The sequence below is a fragment of the Camelus dromedarius genome, chromosome 28, assembly GCF_036321535.1.
Source record: "Camelus dromedarius isolate mCamDro1 chromosome 28, mCamDro1.pat, whole genome shotgun sequence".
Lineage (NCBI taxonomy): Eukaryota > Metazoa > Chordata > Mammalia > Artiodactyla > Camelidae > Camelus > Camelus dromedarius.
Genome location: NC_087463.1, coordinates 9,217,921 through 9,236,055, shown reverse-complemented (window position 1 = coordinate 9,236,055; position 18,135 = coordinate 9,217,921). Strand labels below are relative to the sequence as shown.

The window sequence follows — 18,135 nt, the reverse complement described above, 5'->3', positions numbered from 1 at the left end:
CACATAGGCCCATAACTGAATTAAACCTGCATTGGAAATAAACATCTGTCCATGTTAATCACCCGCAGAGTGTATGTTCTGCCTGAGCTTATTGGAAACGCTGGTTCATTAAAAGTGACACGTTTTTGTGATATCAAGCTCTGGACACTGCGTGTCATTTCCCCACGTGTAAGTTAGATGCCCAATACATTGCTTTTGTGTGTAAATATAACAATATTTACATCTAGCATAATTCCAAGAAATTCCTGCCTTTGCCCATTGCATCTAATGCATAAAGTCCAAGCACCCAGCCAAGGCTCAGGGCGCAGTGCTGGGAAGAAAGGATGCGGGAGCCTGAATTCACAAGCACCGGAAGTGGCCCATGAGCACCTCACTGATTGCTAACAACCCTTCCTTGCCAGGTTCACTTCACCAGCAACAAGTTCTGATCTGTCTTTTCATGAGATGTAAATATCTAGTCAGTGTGTTTGTTTCACAAGTATCCTAAATTTTATTAGGAAAAAATTTTAACACATAAAATTAGAAAGAATAATACAATGAATGCCGTTATAGCAATTGGCAAGACTGAACAATTTTTAATACTTGGCCATACGTGCTCTATGTGTGTATCTTATTATATTGCTTGGCCATTTTAGAGCATATTGTTTTATCCCTAAATACTTCAGATACATCTGCAGAAAATAAAGATACTCTCCTACATAACCACAATACTATTATCATACCCAAGAAAATGGATACTAATTCTTTCATGGCAAACTACAAACTACTTTACAACCCAAACTAAAATTTCCACAATTATCCCTAGATCTTTTTTTCAAACGGAATCAAGGTTCATGGTTTATATTGATTCTGCTTAGTCTCTTTTAATCCAGAACAGGACCCCTTCTTTTTCCCGTTACTGACTTGTTTTTAAGAGACCAGGTTATTTATGTTATATCTGGAGTTGACTTATTATTTCTTCACGATGACATTTAGCTTGGTTCTGTATCCCTTGTTTTCTATAAACTAGATGACAGAGCTAAAGTCTTCTTCACATTCAAGTTGAATGTTTTTGACAGTATTCCGTGTCACTTTAGGAGGCATATGTCAGGATGTTTCACTATGGTGGTGACGCTAAGTTTGAGTAGTGCTTTCCTTATCTCTTGTATGATAAATCATGCAAAAACAGTGTCTTTAAACTACCACAATCATTTATTTTTCATGGTTTCTGCCAGTCCTAAATTCAGAGCATAGCAGGGGCAGCTTGTCTTTGCTCCTTGCTGTCTGGGACCTCAGGACTACAATCATTTGCTCCACATGCCTGGATGTCAGTGGCAGTTAATGTGACCTCTCTATGTAGCCTGGGCTTTCTCACAAGATGGTGACAGGGTTCCAAAGGCAAGCACCCCAAGAAAGAGACCAGATGGAATTCATATTCTCTTTAATAGCTAGCTTGGAAATCAGGCAGTGGCATATCCTAGTCCATTCTACTGGCTGAAGCAGTTACAAAGATATGCCCAGATTCAAAGAGAGGGAACAGGTATCTTGCCTCTTCATAGAAGAATGCTGACATCACGCTGGAAGAGCACGCGGGATGGAATACGGAATTCTCCCATCCATCCACCAGTCTTTGGAAAGTAAGATCTGCCACAAGCAGTGATAGTCAAATCTCTTCATTTCAAGTTACATTTCCCCTTTGTAACTAGAAACTAGGATACAAGAAGATCCACATCTAGACATACAAACTGGATGAGGCCAAAGAATCTGACGGGACATCTGGACAGTTAGGAAACGTAAAAGGGGACAGAGTAACCTGAGGAGGGGCAAACAAGACAGGTGGCGATCTACCAGCATCATTTATAACTAGCCTGTGTTACCTGGAAAAAATGTTTTGTCCACAAATAACCAACTTTTCCAGCAAACAGAACTTATAAACGGACAGATTAAAGATTTTATCATATGAAATTAGCACATCAACATAGAAGCCTGAATGAGGTCCTGGGTCTCTCCTACCTGGGATCCACAGGCTGGCAGGACAAGAAGGTGGTAAACCACAGCATCAAACTCTGTGGTATCCAGCCAGAGACAGCCAGCTGGAATCTGTTCCCCTCCAGGCTGCGGAACCTGCAGCAGAAAGCTGTGGCATGAGGTTCGGTCCCTAAAGTTCTGGAGAGAGCCATGCTGCAGGAGGACTGGACAGGAAGGGTGCTTCTCGGCCACCAGCTACTAAAATACTGCAAGAGAAGATGGAGGGCAAGGAAAGGGTGGAAATAGATCAGAAGGCAGAGACCCAGGACCACAGGCTCTTTCAAAATTAGATTTTTTTAAAATGTTATTTTCAAAAATAAGTAAGTAGAACAAGCCTGTCATTTTGCTTGAAAATGAAGTTCAAGTAACAGAAATTAGTTCTTGTTTGAAAATTGTCTTTATTATCCTTTGAGGAATCTGATTTTACCCAGCTGTATCCCTAAGTTAATGTAACAAATTGATTACATTGCTGACAATTTAAATAGAGACTCAGTATCCATTCTACAAGAATTAAACAAGCTTACCGACACAGTTGTTTAATACGAGTTTCAGGGAAAAAATCGTAAACAGAGAAAATGTTTTTGATAGAGAACACAGGGAAAAATGATTCATAGAGAAAAATCAAGCAAGACTTAAAACAAAGTAAATGCCATTATTTTTATTTAAACTGAGATACGAAATAAACATCTGCATTTAAATTAGGGAGAAAGAAAAACATCACATGATATCACTTATATGTGGAATCTAAAAAAAACCAAAAGACAAAAATGAACTTATTTACAGAACAGAAACAGACTCAGACATAGAAAAGAAAGTCATGGTTACCGGGGCAGAAAGGGGGTGGGAAGGAATAAATTGGGAGTTCAAGATTTACAGATATTAACTACTATATACGAAACAGATAACAAGTTTATACTGTACAGCACAGGGAACTCTATTCAATATCTTGTAGTAACCTTAAATGAAAAATATGAAAACGAATGTATGTATGTACATGTATGACTGAAACAAGCTGTACACCAGAAACTGACACAACATTGTAAACTGACTCTACTTCAATTAAAAACAAACCAACCAACAAACAAAAAATACCTTCATGGAAAAAAATTTTAGGGAGAAAGAAAGGATAACAATAAATAAGCAGTGCCTATAATGTATTCTGTGGCCTTCACGAGACAGTGTTAGCCTGACATTTTTTTCCTCAGCTACAAGCAGGTGGAAGGGACACAGGCTGTGCTGGTTAACTTTATGTGACGACTTAACTGGCCAGGGGGCCCCGTTAAACGCTGCTTCTGGGTGTATCTGTGAGGGTTTCTAGATGAGATTAGCATTGGAATCAGTGGACTCAGTAAAGCTAACTCCCCTCCCCTGTGTGGATGGGCATCTTCCCCTCCATCCAAGACCTGAACAGACCAAAAGACTGAGGAGGGAGGGTGCAGTCTGCTCCTTTTTCCTGCCTCACTGCTGCACTGCAACATCTCATCTCATCCACTCTGGTCCAGGTCCCTGATTCTCAGGCCTTTGGACCCAGGCTGAATCACACTACAGGCTTTCCTGGGCCTCCAGCTTGCAGACAGCAGATCTGGGGACCTCTCAGCCTCCATAATCATGTAAGCCAATTCCTCAAAATAAATCTCCACAGACAGATACACAGACAGATAGGTAGGTATCCCTATTGGTTCTGTTTCTCTGGAGAACACTATGACACAGACAAACAGTCTCCCCAAGTATGGAAGAGAAACAGTTAAATTCTTACAATCCAACCACTCGTTTGTTTTCCATGACCACTATCAATCTGCTTACACATGTTATTTTATCATCTTTTTCATCTCAAATATCCTTTTGTTACAATTTCATTACAGGTTGATGTTTACAGATTGGTTTACACTGAATGCATTTCAGGCAAGCTATTCATTAATCACATGTGGGAAAGCAAAATAATCACATGGGTGGGCTGCCTCTAAATCCAACTTTTGCCTATAGACTGAAATACCATTTGTGGAATTTAGACACTAAGGACCTTTAATTCCAAAGAGCCTGGGTAGACTGGCTCTTATCTTCTTGAACTCTAACTTGTATTAGCACATCTGCACCTCTTACAGGGACCGGCAGCACTGTCACTAAACACCAAAACTAACTGTGAACATTTTTTAGTTCCATTATACGCCTAGAACAGAGGCTTATATAGTAGGTGGTTATATATTTACTAGAAGAGAATTTTAAAATGTACATACTTTATTTTTTAAGAGTTTCATCTTTATAAGAAATGAAGAAAATGAAAAAGCTAAAGAAATTATATATAAACAAATTACATATTAGGAAACTATAGGAATAGTCTATAAACTCTATTGTTGGCTGGTTCAAAAGCTTACAGGGGCCTCACGTTATAACATATCGGGTAAGTCCTCCCCCTCGGACCTCTGACAGCCTCCGGCAGTGTCGTAAAATATTCAGTATCACGTGAAACCTCTTGTCAACTTTCAAGGTTGTGAACTCCTTTATGTCAGCTTCCACTATAAAATAATGCCCTGAAAATAAAGATATTAATGGTAATTTTTACAAGGACAACTTTCAAGATAAAGCATTACAGGTGAATATGAATGACGTTCATCATCTTTACTATCATCCAACTGAAATGAGAACTGGTATTCTTGCTAAAATAGTAATTACTCTTTCAACTGAAATTGCACAATATTTATTGTACAATTTCAGAAATGTAGCCCTGCTTACTGTATCACTGATTCTCTGTTGGCATCTTTTGGACAATGCACTTTTCAAGAGTCAGTACGGGATAACGGTTAAGAGAATGAACCCCACAGCGGCTCTAACACTTAACTGGCTGAACTTGGGCAAGGAACGTAAGCCCTCTTTGCCTAGTCTGCAAAATGCAAGTGGTGAAGCGTACACACCTCATAAGGACACTGAGGACCAAAGCTCTCAGCACGCTATCCGGCACATCGTAAGTTCTATACAAGCATGACCAACTGTTGTCATTACTGTTCTAATTCTGACAACATCAGGTACTGTTCCGTGATAAGACTCCCACGCAGTGTTTCTCAGCCTCAGGACTACAGACATTTGGGGCTAGATAATTCTTTTTTGTGGGAGCTGTCTTGTACGTCATAAGGTACTTCAGCAGCATCCCTGGTCCTCTATTAGATGCCAGTAGCACCCCCAACCCCAGGTGGAACAACCAAAAATGTCTCCAGAAATGGCCAAATGTTCCCTGGTGGGAAAAGTGCCCCTGGTTAAGAACAATCACTTTCCTTTCTTATGATTTCATTGCTCTCCAAACAGCTGACATGTACACACATACATACTCTCATTTTACCTTTGGTTTCCTTCGTTTCTTCATCAATAAATCGGTGATACAGATTTCTGGCCACAGAATTCATAGACTTTTTTGGTTGATGTAGGATCTTATATTTACTAACTACTGCCTTGTTGATTTCTTTAATAACATCATTAATTTGACAATAGGTTAAGCGGGATTTCATGTACCTATAAAAAAAGAAAATGATTAACTTTTTTAAAGAATCCTCATACAAAGTTGTTTTCTTTCAAAAATATTTACATATGATAACTTTATAGAGCAGCAAATCTACTAGTACCCTTTATAAAAAAATCAAATATCAACTTCTAAATAAACCAGACACATCTCAAGAGTTGAAAAATTAAACGGAGACCACAATATATTAGTGTTTGTCTTCCCTCATTATATCTGAAGCCATAAACCTCTATTCTCCACCTATAGAGTTAATATTACAATTTAAAATACATTCTCAAACTCTGATTCAGATGGACTGGTTCATGGCAATATAGAAGCTTATTTAAATATTTTCAAATGTTTGTGAGAAAGGGAAAGAAAAATTTCGGTATTAATAAATTACATAAATCACACCACGCTAGTTTTCTGCAGAAACACTTCTGTTCAGAGAGAGAAAGTAAAAAGGAGGAGGCGGCAGAGGAGGAAGGGAAGATGGAGGATGACAACCAGGATGACAACGCTGATGGAGAAGAACAGGGATGCGAAGGGACAAGGGTCCAGAAGTGGAGCTGCCAGCAGAGGAGAAAGCGGGCAGCCTCGCTCTTCATTGCTGAGCACACATGCCTTTGGAGCACAGTCTCCCACTCCGCATCTCCCCCCTGCCCGTCCTCCCAGTCACCAGTCTCAGAATATAAATATAGGAGACCCTCAATTTTGAGTGATCTGTACATGTCAAAAACAAAACTTTAATGATCTGCTTCAACTTTTCCCTCAAACAAACAGTGGATTCATTATGTTAAACTCTGTCCTTCGCCTCTATTCAAAGGGGCAGTTTTCTAATCAAAAGCTCCTTAATGTAAAATAATATATAAATATGTTTAAAGGAAAATGTTCCTACTGACCAAAACCCATTCATTTTCATTATTTCCTTCTCTTCTAAATTCATTTGTTGCTACTCATTTTTCTAATCAGAATTTCCATGAACGGTTGATGCTACAGCCCTCCACAATGCAATTCCTTTCAACCACCTGAACTGTCCCCCAGTTTCCTCAAAAGGTGTCAATGTTTTCCATTTTAATTCCGCCTCAGGGTTAACTTAAAGATAAATACATAAAAGCCCCATGCTTAGGACATATTCTTCCTTATCCTAATCTTGCAACTTCTCTCATTTGTCAAATAGCCTGTTAGTTTAAAAATGAATACTCTACCATGACTTCTCTATCTCTGAATTCAAGGAAGCATTTTCTAAAGACCCTCCTGCTCCACTGCTCCTCACAGCCACTGCTCTTCCCTTCAACACAACTGATGAGCAGCAACAACTTAAAAAACTGAATAGCATCAAACAGAATTTTAATGACAATAAAGCTGTCAATAAAGGAAATGACTGAGTAACCCAAAACAAACAAACAAACAAACAAACAAACAAACAAACAAACAAAAGATTAAAGAGAAATGCCAGCCTCATTCCTAGTCTTAGAACTCTAAAACAGCCTGGTATTTTTCAAGGGGCTAATATGCATACGGAAAGATGCTCAATATATATGTCACCAGGAAACTGAAAATTAAAACAACAAAGAGACATGATTACTCTCATTAAAACAGCTAAACTAGGAAAAACTGACAAAACTAAATGCAGGTGAGAATGTGGAGCAAAAGGAACTATCATTCTGCTGGGAATGCAAAAAGGTACAGCCACTTTGGAAGACAGTTTGACAGTTTCTTACAAAGCTAAATGTAGTTTTACCATATTATCCAGTGATCACAGGTATTTACCCAAGTGAGCTGAAAACATATTTGTACAAAAACCTGCAGATGAATATTTACAGCAGCTTTAGTCATAATCACTCCAAACTGGAAGTAACCAAAGTGTCATTCAACAAATAAATGGATAATCTGTGGTACATCCAGACAATGGAATATTAGTCAGTGATAAAAAGAGATGAGCTATCAAGCCATAATAAGCCATAATAAGACATGACTTGTCAGAAAGAAATTTCATTGTACCATCATTCATAACAATGCATTCAACCAAAATATTTAATAAGGCCTCCTTAAATAACTTACGAGGCAGACATACAATAAAATATACAACTATTAAAATACAAGTTTTCAAAAATGTTAATGATGGGAAAATGCTCATGATAAAAAGTAAATTTAATTTGTAGTATAACTACATTATTGTAATAACAATCAGAAACAACTTGTTATACAGGTGAAATTAAATAAAACATGAAAAGAAATACTCTATACCTTGTCTGGGTGGTAGAATTACAGATGAGTTATCTTCTGACAACAAACATTTTCTAACAACGTACATTATTTGTAATAAAAAAAGAAACAAAAAAACCCACATGTAACACTATAAAGCTGAGAAGTTAAGGAAAGCCTTGGAAATATGGAAGTTTAAAAACATGGATTTCCATAATTGGTTCCCCATCGCTGTCGTCTGTGAAGAGCAAAAAGGAGCCCTCCCTCTTGGGGAGGAATTTTGTCTTATTGACACCTGTATTCTTCTCCTCCTGTTCTGACCGAGGGCTCAGAATAGAGCACAGACTCAAAGAAGTGTGTGGCATAAGGTAACGGACAAATGGAAACCAAACAAATACAACACTCTGTTCTAATTCTCGGATCTATACAATACACTCACTTTCCTTAAAATTGCAGCAAAACTGAGGCTACTTCTAAAATGTAATTGGATAAATCCGTATCACAAAATGGCCCTGAGAGACTCAGCAATAAACGAATCCATGTCTAGATCTCTCTTTGCTAAGATTTTCACAACTAAATAAAAAACATGATTTTAACCACCTTCAACAAGACATTTCCTGCATTTTCAAAGTACAATGCAAAGCTACTCTGGAAAAGATCAATATTGGAACACAGCATATTGCAATTAATATAATCAAAGTTTATGATTTAAACAATCATGTATGTTGATTACTAAAGAGTTGAATGTTAAAATTTATCTTAAATACGTACGCAGGAACACCACTGAAGTCATCAGAAGTTATAAATGGCATTTCCTTAATATTTCTTTGTTCTTTTAGGGGCTTCTTTGTGGGTGCAGGTTCTTCAACTTTGACTGGTTCTTCAGGGTCAAGATCTGATCCACTAACACTGCACAGAAGAGATGCACAGACGTACAGGTAGTTGTCAGAATTCTGCAGCACACCAGAAAGGTGTGCACCTGAAGATCATCAGTAATGAGCACACGATTCATCTTGTTATAATTTTACAGCCAATGTTTTTTTCTATCCCCACCCCTGATGCTCATGGAAAGAATGCTGACAAACTAAGTTCCCAAATCTTTAGTAACACAATTGTTGTTTATACACCCAAACAAGGGTGCATGTAGTACATATGCTAGATTATCTTCATCGGTTATCCCACTGGCTCCTCAAAGTCATCATGTATGAAGCTGAACTTCTAAACAGCTTCTGATTTTTCTATTCTGGTCATGGAAACATCAATCATCTTATACTTCCAGTTTTTTAATTTATCCCACTGGTTGCTACCATCAGTCCCTGCCTGTTGCAGACTCATTTTAGTTGCCAGCAATGAGCACAGGTCACCCTCAGATCAGTCCTGCCCAATTTCTGCAGTGATGAGAAGCCTACTACAGCTCCCACCCCACTAGCAAATGGAGTCTAGAAAAAGGCTGTAGCTTCTAGGTTGTTTCACTGCCAGGGAGGGAACAGACCCCTGCTGCCAGTAGCCAGTTGAGCCATATGGGCTTGACGGCTCCAAAAAGGAAATGAGATACAGGAAAGAGTAGATCCAACACAAGAGCAAGGGAAGGGAATCCCAAGAAAGACAGGGAAGTGAGATCCCAAGATGAAGCTGAGTACCAGACACAGAGGGCAACCAGGCCTGACTGAGGTGGTGTGATGACAAGACGACCATGTTGTGGGTGGTCAAGATAAAGATGCCCGATGCTATGGTGCCATCATCTGTACATGAATCCTAACATGAGACTCCATAGTGAGCCTGGCTGATTCCTACCTGGACTTACCTGTCTTAACCATGTGCTAAGGGAGCTCCCGATTTCTCCTTCAGGCCCTGCTGTGTCTTTCAGCTAAAAATAACCATTTCCACCTACAGAAATTTTCAGCTTTGACCTGCCCTGAAAGCTGAAGCTAGGCCACAGTGAGTTCAGAAGAAAATTCCTTCTATTCCTTGGCCATATTCCTGCTGGGTGTCCAATGTCCGGCCCCATAACCCTGGCAGATATCCTACAATGACCTGTGTTCCCAGCATTCATTCATGACCTTGTCCACGATTTTTCTCTTCTTGGAGAGAAACTCCAAGGCCCCCTGACACGCCAGGGACTCTGCTGAGCTTCTCTTCTCCTGGAGACCCTCAACCACCAGCAGCAACATGGCTCTTTTCCTACACAGCAAGCTTCGTGCCTTCCTTTCAGTTTTTCAAACTTACACAGTGCGTTGTTTATGGAAAAACATATGCAAGAAGTGTGACTGTTATAACTGCCAGAATGATCACCTCTTTGACGGAGGAAGAATTTGCAATAGAAGCGTCATCTTTCCTAATCTGACCTGTAGATACACTGATGTTTATCACTCTTTAACTGACACTGATAATACTTCAGTTTTCTGTTTACATGGTACATTTCAAAAGTTAAAAATCTTAAGTTAGCTTAAGTTAGTTAAAAAACTTAAGTTATAGTTTGTATACAAAATTTAATATGATACATTTCAAAAGTTAAAAAACTTTGAGTTAGCTTAAGTTAGGTAAAAAACTTAAGTTAAAAAACTTAAGTTATAGTTAGTATATAAAACTTAGTTTTACATACTTGGAGCCCCCCTTTAGAAACATAATTTTGGTGGCAGAGGACTGGAGAAATGGGAGTGGAGAAATACTGGAAAGACAAAACACAGGAGCTCCCAAATCATAAAGGCAAAAGATGATGGGAGATCGCATTCAGAGCCCGGCACTGAGAACAGAGGGAGGGCAGGGACAGATAAAACCCGCAGAGGCAGAATGGACGACTGAGGCTACATGACAGAGCAAGACGGGGTGAAGATGCCGAGTTCCTATCTAGGTGACATGTGAGTAACAAGGAGACAGTCAGTTCAGTCTTAGACACGCCAAGCTGGAGGAGAGGACAGCTCATTCATGAGATTCCCAGCAATCAATTAAAACAGAACTAGACGCCACGTCGAGGCCCGCGATGGACGTCTAGGAGCGTCAACAGTGGTGCTGAGCAAGCATGAGCAAAACGGAGCTTTAGGAGAGAACTGTAAGTTAAAGGAGGCAGAGAAAAAGGAGGGCAGAGATGTGGGGTGACAACTAAGGAAGCACAGTGGTAGTGCAGGTAACAGAATTTCAAAAACAAACGGAGAGCAAAATAAAATCTGATAAGAAGAATCAGGACTGAAGAGGGGTTTTTTACTTCTTTGTGACCTTTAAGCAATCAGCTTCCTAAGTACAGTACTAGTAGTAGCCAAAAGCCAGGCTTGGGGGACTTCGGGGAAAAGGGCAGCACAAACATACACCCGCAGTGAACAGACAGAGATGCGACATGAGTCTGAGGGTAAAACCAGAGCTAAGTTTTTTGTTCCTTTGGCTGTTCTTAAGATGGGAAGCTCGTTAAGCTTATGCACCCTAAGGCCGTGGTTCTCAAGGGTCAGGGAGACTCTGCTCCCCATGGCCCCCAAAAGACAATGGCAATATCTGGAGACATTTTTCATTGTCACAACAGGGCACAGGAGTGGGTGCAGGAGGGGAACAGAGGTGCTACTGATACTCAGTTGGTAGAGATCAGGGATGCTACTAAACATCCTATTCTCACAAAAAAGAATTATCTGACCTAAAAGGTCCATAGAGTCAAGGTTGACAAACTCTGCTCTAAGGGGAAGTAATGAGAAAAAGTAGAAAAAGAGAGCCTAGAGGAGACTCACCCTTAGGAAAGAGGGGGGAACATTTTCCTCAGAGACAGCAGGATAAAAAAACTGGTGAGCATGGAGGAAAGATGATTTCTAGTGTAAGTGACCAAAAAAACTGGATAATCACTAACAAAACTGCAAGTATATGAAAAAGCAAAAAGATGTGAAGTGTTTAATAGTTTTATAAATCCAGATAGTAAGAATAATTATAAATACACTTACAAGTTCTGGGTTACTGTTACTGGGGGCAAATGGGGAGGAATGTTCTCTTTGAGATGTTCCACATCTTTATAATCTTCTTCAAGAGATTCACAGAGTTCCTAAAATTAAAAAAAAAAAGGTCACAAATAAGCATCTGCCCCGCCTGTGTGTTTTAAGATGTTATAAACAGCACAAAAGACTGTGAATCAGAATCACAATGGTTGTGAGTGTTCAGAAAGCAGAAAGGGTGAAAAGCACTGAAAGCAGCAATATTCAAAAAAAAAAGAGAGCCCTCTGGTTCCTAGAGCTGTTTTTGGATGGCGATATATTCTTTTTCTCCATTGGATTGTTTCAGAGAACAAGTGTTAGAATCCCATTACAACAAGCAGGGCTGACATTTAAGTCTTTTAAAATACTTTAACCTTGGGAAGCAATTAAAAAGTATATGGAGGATCTGTGTTTATCATTCTGGTAAAGTGCTTTTGTTGACTTAGCAAATGTTCCCCAGTGTTGTCTGTCTAACACCACCAGGGTATAATGTATTCCGGAAATGCAAAGACACAAGGACAAGATGCTGCTTGGAAAGGCTTTGGTTGCTGACATGCATATATTCCTGCATAATGAAAATTCCTACTTGACCATAAGTGCTTTGGTTTCGTGTTGTCTTTAACTTTACCTAGAACTTGAGGCTATAAATTCATGCAAATTTAATTTTAAAAAATATGAAATAAATATAAATGTTAAAAAAATAACCTTCAATTCTGAGTTGAACATTCTCTAAACCCACACCTAACCCTGGGCATTCTTGGGCAGGTTAGAAGTGAAACCAATATTGGTCTCTGTTTTGAGTTTATATGACATCTTTCATTTAAAGAACTGAATGATGTTCAGAGATATTAATTTGATTTCAGCTAATAGTAGGATAGGCATAATCATGCACAGTCCTACAGCTGGAAAATCTTTACAGACATTAAGGAGTATAAGGCTGAAAGGGACCACAGAGGCCACCTTGTCCCACTGAACACATCAATGGCTCTAACAGCATAAGGTAATTATGGTACAGAGCGAGTACTTTCCCATCAGGAAGTACACAAGCACTTTTATTGGCTGAAGCCAACTAGAAGGCTTATTTAGAACAAAATGTGTGTGTGAATGAGGCTCAAATTTTTCTTTACTTGAGAATCCTTATATTACATTTTATAGAAATAGGGAAATGCAGAATAGAAGAGACATAGTTCAGTATAACCTATAATTTTCCAAGTGAGGACACTGAGACCCCAAGAGTAAAAACGGCCTTCACAGGGTGACAGGGGTGCCATAGGCAGCCAGGGTGAGAATCCACATCTCCCCACCCCCAGAGCAGTCGTTCCTTCCCCACCCCTCTCCCAGGATATCACATGCTTAAATTAAATCTATCAGGACTTAGGAAATCGTCCTTCTTAGTAAAGTTCAATTCTACTGGCTACCAGCATAGAGTAAGAAATAACTGTGGAACTCTGAAGTCCTTTATACCAGGAAAATTAAATGCAAATGGAATTCTCTATCATTAATAATAACTTAACAAAGCTGAGAACATTATAAACTTAAAGTATCTTTAAGAACTCCCAGGTGATTAGGGAGTTTGTATCTATTACCCTTTTATTTTGTTTCTGCACTAGGAAGACATTACCTTGAGTGAATTGCTGGTTTGTTCTTGATACTCAATTTCCGATTCCAGTTTATTTAGAAGTTCATTTACTACAATGATCTCATCTCCTATTTTATTTAATATAGTCTTCAAGGTAGGTTCTTGACCTATTAAGAAACAAAAATAAAAATGGAAGTATACGGAAAAGCAGTAACAGACATGTACCCAACTGAACTCTTGGAACAGAGCTTTACTTTAGAGAGAGACACTGAGGGTGGAGAAAGAACTACTGTTTCAGCCCCTAGGGTAATTGTCTCCATGGATAACTTTTTTGTTGATGTTGTTAACGGAGGTACTGGGGATTGAACCCAGAACCTTGTGCACGCTAAGCATGCACTCTACCACGGAGCTATACCCTCCCGCCGCCATGGATGATCTTAAGAACTCATTTCTAAGTAGTATGAAAGAAAAGGAAGGGAGAGGTGAGTACAAAGTGTCCCCTGAATCTTTTGTTTCTGGCAAATTTTTCCACCACAATAAAACACCTGGAAATGCTAGATAAAATACACCCCCTTGTACAGGCATAGCTGGGCTCTCAGGAGAATAAGGAAAATCCCCAAAGGCTCCAACATGAAGCGAGAACCACGGACCAGGCAGCATGTGTGCGCTGACGCTGCAGGAGCCCTAATCTGGGGGGTGGGGGGCGGGGGTGCAGGGGAAGGCGGGGGGGGGGGGGGAGGCTGTCTCAGCAGCTTAATGTGTCTGCTTTTAATGGGAATAAGAACCAAGGCTTTGGGACTCCAAAGCACAGGATGCTGGAAGTGAGAACCTCAAATAAGGCCAGGACCCCTCTTCACAGGCTATATCTTCAGTGAACGTGCAAACCTGAAAAATTCCAATCACTGGCCAGGGAGATAAGTTTATACTCTGCACCGGCCCTCAAGTGTGTCGGGGAGGTGGGGGGAGTAGCATGCTCTCAGACTCCCAGCCCCACCTCCCAGACCCTCTCTCTGGCTTCATAGGTACGAGGATGGGAAAATCAGTGTCACCTCCTCCCTAGAAATAAAAGTAGCAGTAGTAAAAAAGAGATTTTTTTTTAACTTCAGCCCCCCACAGGGAGCATCCTCACTGGAAAGCTGGTGGACCGTGTGGAGGCATCTCTGACTAAACACTAGCTGACCCCCAGGCCAGCTACTCCTGAAGTTTAGCCACCCTTCCTAGGTCAAAATAAAAAAATTTTAAGAGCAGATCAAAGCACAAAAGAAAAACTATCCTCATAATCAAATCTTTCCCTCTTCACTTCTAGCAACCAATGAAATACATACAAGTAAAAATATGATTTGACCACATCTGTTGATTATGGACACAGCAGAGGGAGATGGCTAGAGGTTCCAGGTCTGAAGTCAGAGACTCCAGTACCTACCCTCAGAGGGTTACTGAGAAGATAAGTCAAAAATATATGACAGGTTTAGCACTGTGCCTGGAACCTAGTAAAGCACAACTATTATTCATCTAATCTAATAGAGCAAAGCTAACTGCATTTAACAGTAGGTTCATTACAACCAAAACAAATTAATAAGTAAATGAGAGTAATGATGTCTCTACTGAGATTTAACTTCACGGGGTGAAACAACTATTTGGATACACTGGTATCACAAACAACTTTCAGTCACCTAAATTGTAAGGCCTTGTTTACTGGTTTGTAATAAAATAATCAACTAAACAATTTCACTGCTTTTGAAAGCAGTGATCTAGGCAATTACAGCAGCCAAAGCGCTGAACAGATTCCTGGGCTTCCTTAAATAAGCTATGGAGACAAATTATTCTCCCCACGCACAAATGATGATTACCCAGCATGCAGTAATCTAATCAGACTGCTTCAGCCAGGCCCCATGCTTTGATGGGGTCATTTGAATACAAGGTTTGATAGTTTTATAGATCTCTAAATTATCTCCATTTATCCAATAGTAATCATGTCCTCAAAATGAGAATCTAAACAAGGCTACTTATTAAAAATCTAGATGTCCTTTACAGATTATTCAATAAAAGTGGCACAGAAGTAGACAAAGACTAGACTGGGAAACAGGACAAGAAAACTATAGCCCCAGCAGACTACCCATGAGCTGGGGGTGACCTGGGCAGGTCATCTGACTTCTGAGTTTCCTCTTGAGTGAGATGAGGGGGCTGAGAAAATACCCCCATAGTCCCTTCAGCTTTAACTTTCTACAGAATACGTCAGCCGCAAACTGTAAAACGGACGAGGCTCTTTAAGAGTGGTTCTCAACCAAAGACAGAGCATCCAAGTCTCAGGAGGACTTGTATAATTCCAAAGGACATTCCAACATTATAATTTCATATTTGAATTTTTTTAAATTATCAATTCATAATGCAAACTACAAGTTCAACAGGCTCTTTCCAGCAGATGGAATTCCACCTATCAATAAATCTTTCACTCTCCTAGGCAGGGCTGGGGAGCACAACATTTTTGTAAACAATATTTTTCCAGACTTTACAAGGATCCCCTATTTCTTTGCACTTCCATTGTTTCACCTGCTTTCAACACTTCAAAACATTTTCAAAGATGGTTACAACCTCCAAGTTTCTGGATGTTGAAAAAACTGATTTCATTTTCAATTAGTTGTTTCCTAGTGATATATAGTGATAAGCTTCCTCCAAAGCAGGTTGTAAAACAGATCATGAGTTAATTCTACCTCTACAGGTCTTTTGCACTTCTGGTTGTTTGTCTTTTAGTATCTCTATTTAGCACTAGAACTACACAACCTTCAAATCTTACTATTCTGCCTTGTGTGTCTCAGAAAAACATGAGTAAATAAAGCTAATTAATAGCTGGTTCAACGTAAGTTCATTTTAGTATCCTTTGCAATATTCAAAATACGGATACTGGAGTGTTCTAAAAATCACTATTTGAAACTTAAAATTATCTTTCTAAGATACATTCACTTAACCAGGCATAAGATATCATTCAAAGTGGAACAATAATCAAAATGCATTTTGTATGTACAAAGTCAGTGGAATCTGTTTTACTTACCACAATTTCTTAATGACAGAGTTTTTTTAATATTGCCAATCTTTTCATTAATATGAGAGCATAGTTGTTCCAGATCTGAGGAGGCCATCCTTTAAGCCTCTGAAGAAAAAAATATAAACACATTCACAAAAAAAGAAAAGACAAATTTCTGTTCACTTTCAAAATCTAAGAATGGAAAATACCCAGTAAGTCATATCTCCTTTAAGAAAAGTACAAAAACTCAAGAGCAATTTCTTTCAATTCTACAAAATTCAGTTTCTAACCAGAGTCCACTACTGACTTGTTTTAGGCCTTTCTGTAATTAATGTATCCCAAACCAGGATACAGGGGATAAGCCTGCGTCATTAACTTAAGGATTTGGGGGTGGGGGGATGTACATTTTATATATAAAGACAATATTGGTATTTTCTTAAAAAACCCGAAAGATATAAGGATTTCGAGGAAAATCACAGTAAGTTCAAAGAAATGGATCCAGATAGGCATTTCTCCTTTGCTTGGGGGTGGGGGGCAGGTTTTATTATTTGGGGTCGGTAAGGAGGCGGAAGTAGGGGAAGGAAAGAAATTAAACTACTGTTTACTCCGATAAGGTGAGAAGGTCTAAAGCATCCACTCCAGCTAACCCAGCGAAGCACTGTCCAGCCCTGCTCCTCCGCCCCACCCGGCGGCTCCGCGCCCCCCACCCCGACCAAGCTATGCCTTCCGGCCGCTTCCGAAGGCGGAATCCTGGACACTAGACTCCAACCTGCGCGGGTCCGGGAGCAAACGGCCCAGTGGCTGGGGTCGCGAAGCGTGGAGACCCCTTCCAGTCGCGGCGGGAAGCCCAGGATCGCGAGACCCGACTCCGGGACTGAAATTCAAACTGCCCGCGCGGACTCCATTCCGCGCAAGCGCACATCAGCGCTCCCGGAATGCCTTTCCTCTCCCGCACGCGTTTTTCCGGGCCCGCAGTTGGGCGGGGCCGGGGGCGGGGCCTGCGCGGGGAAAAGGCGGGGCTGTGTCGACTTTGTGCAGATGGCTACCGCGAGGCGTGCCCTTCCTACTCCGCGCCTTAAAGGCCGCTCAGCGGGTCGAGCGCTCCAGGGATCGAATCGCGAACTGAAACGGTGGGTCTCTAAATTAGCTGCTCACTGGAATCACCGGGGCAGCTTTTACAAATTCCAGTTCCTAAAGCGTACCCCAAATCGATGAATTCAGACACTCTGGAAGTGAGGTACAAACTTTAATATTTTTTAAAACACCGCATCTCATTCCAAAAAGCGGCCGAATTCCTGAGCCATAGAGTAGAGAGGCCCTGTCTTCGTGGAGTTTACAGTCTCTGTACGCTCAAATGCAAATTTAAAATGAGAAAAACAAAAGTTTAACTATCCCTGTTGAGAAAAACAAAAAGAGGGGGAAATCATCCCAGGGTTGGTGTTGCAGTCCCACCGTCATCAAGGATTCACGTTCCTTCCATCCTTCGGCGCCACCGTCCATGGCATCCTGCATTCTGGCCTTAAGGCTGCCCGTGGTGCAAGATAACTCTGCCAGTTCCTTTCTCAGTTCTGTGAGAAAGAGGCAAGGGTAACAGGCTCACCTACTAGCTGAGCCAGCCCCTTTAAAGAGTTTTCCTGGAAGCCACACCTAACGGCTTATATGTGCTTTCCCCTGGTCACGCACATCTGCAAGGGAAATTGTGGGGGTGGAGCATTAGAAATCTTTTTGACTTGGATAATGACACTGCATCCTTAACAATATAGGGCTTCTCTTTGTAAGGAGGAAAGAGAACATTCTGGGTCGGTGAATAGCTATCTTGGCTATTTCTACTCATTACTTTAAAAAAATCTTTTATTATGGAAAATTTCAAACATATAAAGTTAGAATA

General features: G+C 40.3%; 1 protein-coding gene across 2 annotated transcripts; it reads right to left on the bottom strand.

The window, feature by feature from the left end:
• Nucleotides 1-1,429: 1,429 nt before the first annotated feature.
• SKA1 (spindle and kinetochore associated complex subunit 1) lies at nucleotides 1,430-17,186 on the bottom strand. Of its 2 annotated transcripts, XM_031441897.2 has the most exons (8): nucleotides 17,017-17,186; nucleotides 16,275-16,373; nucleotides 13,268-13,392; nucleotides 11,620-11,717; nucleotides 8,474-8,611; nucleotides 5,339-5,508; nucleotides 4,380-4,535; nucleotides 1,430-2,213 (listed from the first exon to the last, which is right to left on the bottom strand). In XM_031441897.2, the coding sequence occupies exons 2-7, from the start codon at nucleotides 16,360-16,362 to the stop codon at nucleotides 4,387-4,389; spliced, it is 768 nt and encodes a 255-aa protein (XP_031297757.1). In that variant the 5' UTR covers nucleotides 16,363-16,373; nucleotides 17,017-17,186; the 3' UTR covers nucleotides 1,430-2,213; nucleotides 4,380-4,386. The 2 variants fall into 2 exon arrangements, with proteins under 2 accessions (XP_031297757.1, XP_031297756.1); XM_031441896.2 differs by lacking the exon at nucleotides 1,430-2,213 and having other exon boundaries at nucleotides 2,662-4,535.
• Nucleotides 17,187-18,135: the final 949 nt, after the last annotated feature.

Excerpts from the sequence above, each read along its gene's own strand:
- SKA1 (XM_031441897.2), bottom strand. The coding sequence starts at position 16,362 with ATGGCCTCCTCAGATCTGGAACAACTATGCTCTCATATTAATGAAAAG. Across the intron at positions 11,718-13,267 it reads AAACCAGCAATTCACTCAAG|GAACTCTGTGAATCTCTTGA; the intron begins GTAATGTCTTCC and ends TTTTAATTTTAG. Across the intron at positions 8,612-11,619 it reads GTAACAGTAACCCAGAACTT|TGTTAGTGGATCAGATCTTG; the intron begins GTAAGTGTATTT and ends TCTTCTGTGCAG.